The 2,990-nt window shown below is 49.2% G+C and overlaps 1 protein-coding gene across 1 annotated transcript; it reads right to left on the bottom strand.

The window, feature by feature from the left end:
* Positions 1–870: 870 nt before the first annotated feature.
* On the bottom strand, positions 871–2,990 carry ACO1O0_000178 (uncharacterized protein; the record flags this gene model as incomplete). The annotated part of the gene is made up of 3 exons (XM_083189677.1): positions 871–914; positions 1,100–2,547; positions 2,596–2,990. The coding sequence occupies 3 exons, from the start codon at positions 2,988–2,990 to the stop codon at positions 871–873; spliced, it is 1,887 nt and encodes a 628-aa protein (XP_083053536.1).

Genomic DNA, 2,990 nt, shown 5'->3' on the forward strand with positions numbered 1-2,990 from the left:
AGAGATTGAATGTAGTGTTTATACTGGTCCTGGGGCTTCTCGTATTCATAAAAGTAGGCATTCGACGATGCCTCGCACAATAAAGAGCCATCCGTGTCTTCTTCACAGTGACAACAAGAACTGTTGATGTTTACTTGACCACGAAATAGCAGTGTGAGCACTATCCCAAGAGACTTTTCGGACCAATAGGAACCTAAGCATCCTAGTGGCGTATTCCCATAATCGTCTTTCAAGGAGGGGTCAGCTCCGAGTGATAGACAGTGGGCGACGAGCTCTGTATTAAACCTTTGGGCAGCCGTGTGCAGGATGGTCCTTGAGCTGTCTCCCTGAGTGTTGATGTCAATTTGGAACCTCTGCACTAGCAAGTCCAGCCTGTCGACTTCTTTCATATCCGATAGACTTGTTGGGAGTTGGACACTGCCCCTGTAAGAACCGGGTTTTCTTGCTTCAGCAGCCGCTATGAGGAATAAAGCGGCGTCAAAACTCTGCGCGGCGAAGGCCCAGCCGAGAGGGGTACAACCTTTGTTGTCTTTGATACTGGTGTTGTAATTAAGTTTGTTGATGAGTAAGTCGCATGCATTTGTGTTGTTATCGTTGGCTGCAATGTGTAGGACAGAACTGTGGCCGAGGTTTTTTGCGCGACTTTCCTTTTGTAGGATCTTCTTTGCCGCTTTATTTGAGCAGAGAAAGTTGAAGATTTCTGTTTCTTTTATAACATGAACATTGTGCAGCGGTGTATCCCCCCGATTGTCCGTCAAGGTTGGGTCCACACCTGCCGTAATGAGAGCCTTGACTATGTCGATGGCGTTTGCCATACAGGCCAGGTGCAGCGGCGTCCATCCATGTTCGTCCCGAGAGTTGATGTACTTTTTAAACGACGAGGCACTCCAGGGGCGTCGTCCGACTCGTCTCCGCTGCTCTGCTAGAATGACTTCAACCCAGCCAAGAAGGCCTTTGAAGCATGCACAATGAAGAGCAGTCGGAGGTGGTTGGTTCCAAACTCCACCAGATACCCAGCCAATCGAGATTATGGAACCATCTTCAAAGAAAGGGACATGTTGCCCCATAACCTCGGTCAGTTGCGCCTCGGTGAGCATACTCAAGTACTTTGGCCAGTACTGTATAACATAATTTTTGAAGCTGTACTCTCCCATGGTATATGTTTTGCTCTCCCTTTTGTTCTTCTCCATGTATCCCACAATGAGATCCGCAATCTTCATGTGGCCCTCCCCAACGGCCATCTTGAAATCTGAGATGGCTGAGTCTTTAGTTGGGCAAAGCATGAAATCTTTTGCGCTTTGATGAACGAATGTCACTTTGGTTGATTCATCCAGGTCGTGGTTACCACGTCTACCCCATTGGAGCAAATGACCGCATGAGATGACATGGCCCCGACAAACCTCGGTCTTTGTTAAAGTCTTGGTATCCTGGATGTCCGCTGCAGCAGCCAGGGTCCCTAAATCCAGTGGTCGTCTAGCGAAAGCAATCCAAAGCAGTAGCTTTGAAATGGCAGCTTTATCCTCCGGCTTGATTTGTAGCAGGATTCTCGTGTAGACTTCGTCAATGCCGGTGGGGAGGTCCTCAAGTGCCTCCTCTATGTTGGGTATCGACTTTGACATCAGGTCCTTCGTCATAAAACTGACCCAAAGGAAAGTGTTCTCACACTTTTGTTGCAGGACCCTCTCAATATGTGAAATAAGTAATTGATTATCAATCTTCCGTCTAGTGGCCAGCTCTTTCACGCGAGAAGAAATGAAGAGCTTAACATCGTGCCGAACTTCAGTGTCCGAGTCTGGATCGAGCTTGAGATGAGGGTGGGCCCCGAGGGTCTCTTCCAAAATGCTCGGATGCCTTCGGCTGAGGACGACAAATTTGAGGCTATGGTCGTTTTGCTGGTTGCTCTGGAAGATGGTCTCGATTTTGAAAAGCAGTCGGCGGAGTGAATCCTCTTCGCACTCGTCCAAGCCATCCAGCACACAGTAAACCTGTCTCTTGATGGACCTCAACATGGACTCGAGAATTCTCCACTGAGTTTCAAAGGAAGCTTCTTCGAAAAGCAACTTGTCTTGAGTCTTCCACTTTGGTACCATGATGGGAAACAAGTCTGGGTGCTTGTCGACGAGCTGGTATATAAGCCCACAAAGGACCTTCGTCGCCGAGTTGCGTGTAACGGATTTGTTGTCGCAGAAGAAGCAGATGGTGGTTGTTTCGGGAAATTCAACGAGCTTCTGGTACGTATGGACAGATATAAACGTCTTCCCTTTGCCTGGGCCTCCAGAGATCCATAGAAGCCCCGACGGAGAGTTGATCCACCCAAGGTATTTCTCACTTTCCGTTACCCACTCGCAAGTACCCTGAACTTTTCTACCATTGTCGGTGACGATTTTGTTTGGGTGAGTGCCTGGATCAATCTCAAGGACGTCAAAAAGATCCCTTTTGCATCGCTCTTCGTCGGGGCCTGGCTTCAGAAACAAGTTCATTTTCTGCACGGCAGAGGCTAGGTCCTTTACGTCGCCAGCCTTGGCATAATCTTGATTGTTGCTATACCTATGTTAGGAAGAGTGCACGATGAGAGATGCGGATAGGATTTCTTACACTTGGATCATGAGGATCAGCGTGGCTTTGAATCGCTCAAGCTCTTCAAACCTCTTTCGGATCGCCTCTTCCTGGTCAAGCCCCTTGATGGCCTTCCATGTCTTCTTGCGCAACCCATCACCAGAGCAGACCTCAAGTCCATCGAAGATAGCCAGGAGATTGGTGCAAACGCCCCTGCATCCCTGCATTACTGGTTCATTGGCCGGGTCGGCGAGAGCGGGCAACTTCTCCACCGTCTCAAGAACGTGTCGTAGGCTCTCAATCTGAGATATCCATCTCTCCAGCTCCTCGGGTCCCTCCTGAATTTTGTCGGAGACGGAACGAATCACATTGGCAAGCTTCAAGGCCACCTCAAAGAGCTGTATCGTGGCTGCCACCCCGCCAACTGCTTCCAT

Source organism: Amphichorda felina (assembly GCF_050947745.1).
Source record: "Amphichorda felina strain 45539 chromosome Unknown scaffold_1, whole genome shotgun sequence".
In the NCBI taxonomy this organism is placed as follows: Eukaryota; Fungi; Ascomycota; class Sordariomycetes; order Hypocreales; family Bionectriaceae; genus Amphichorda; species Amphichorda felina.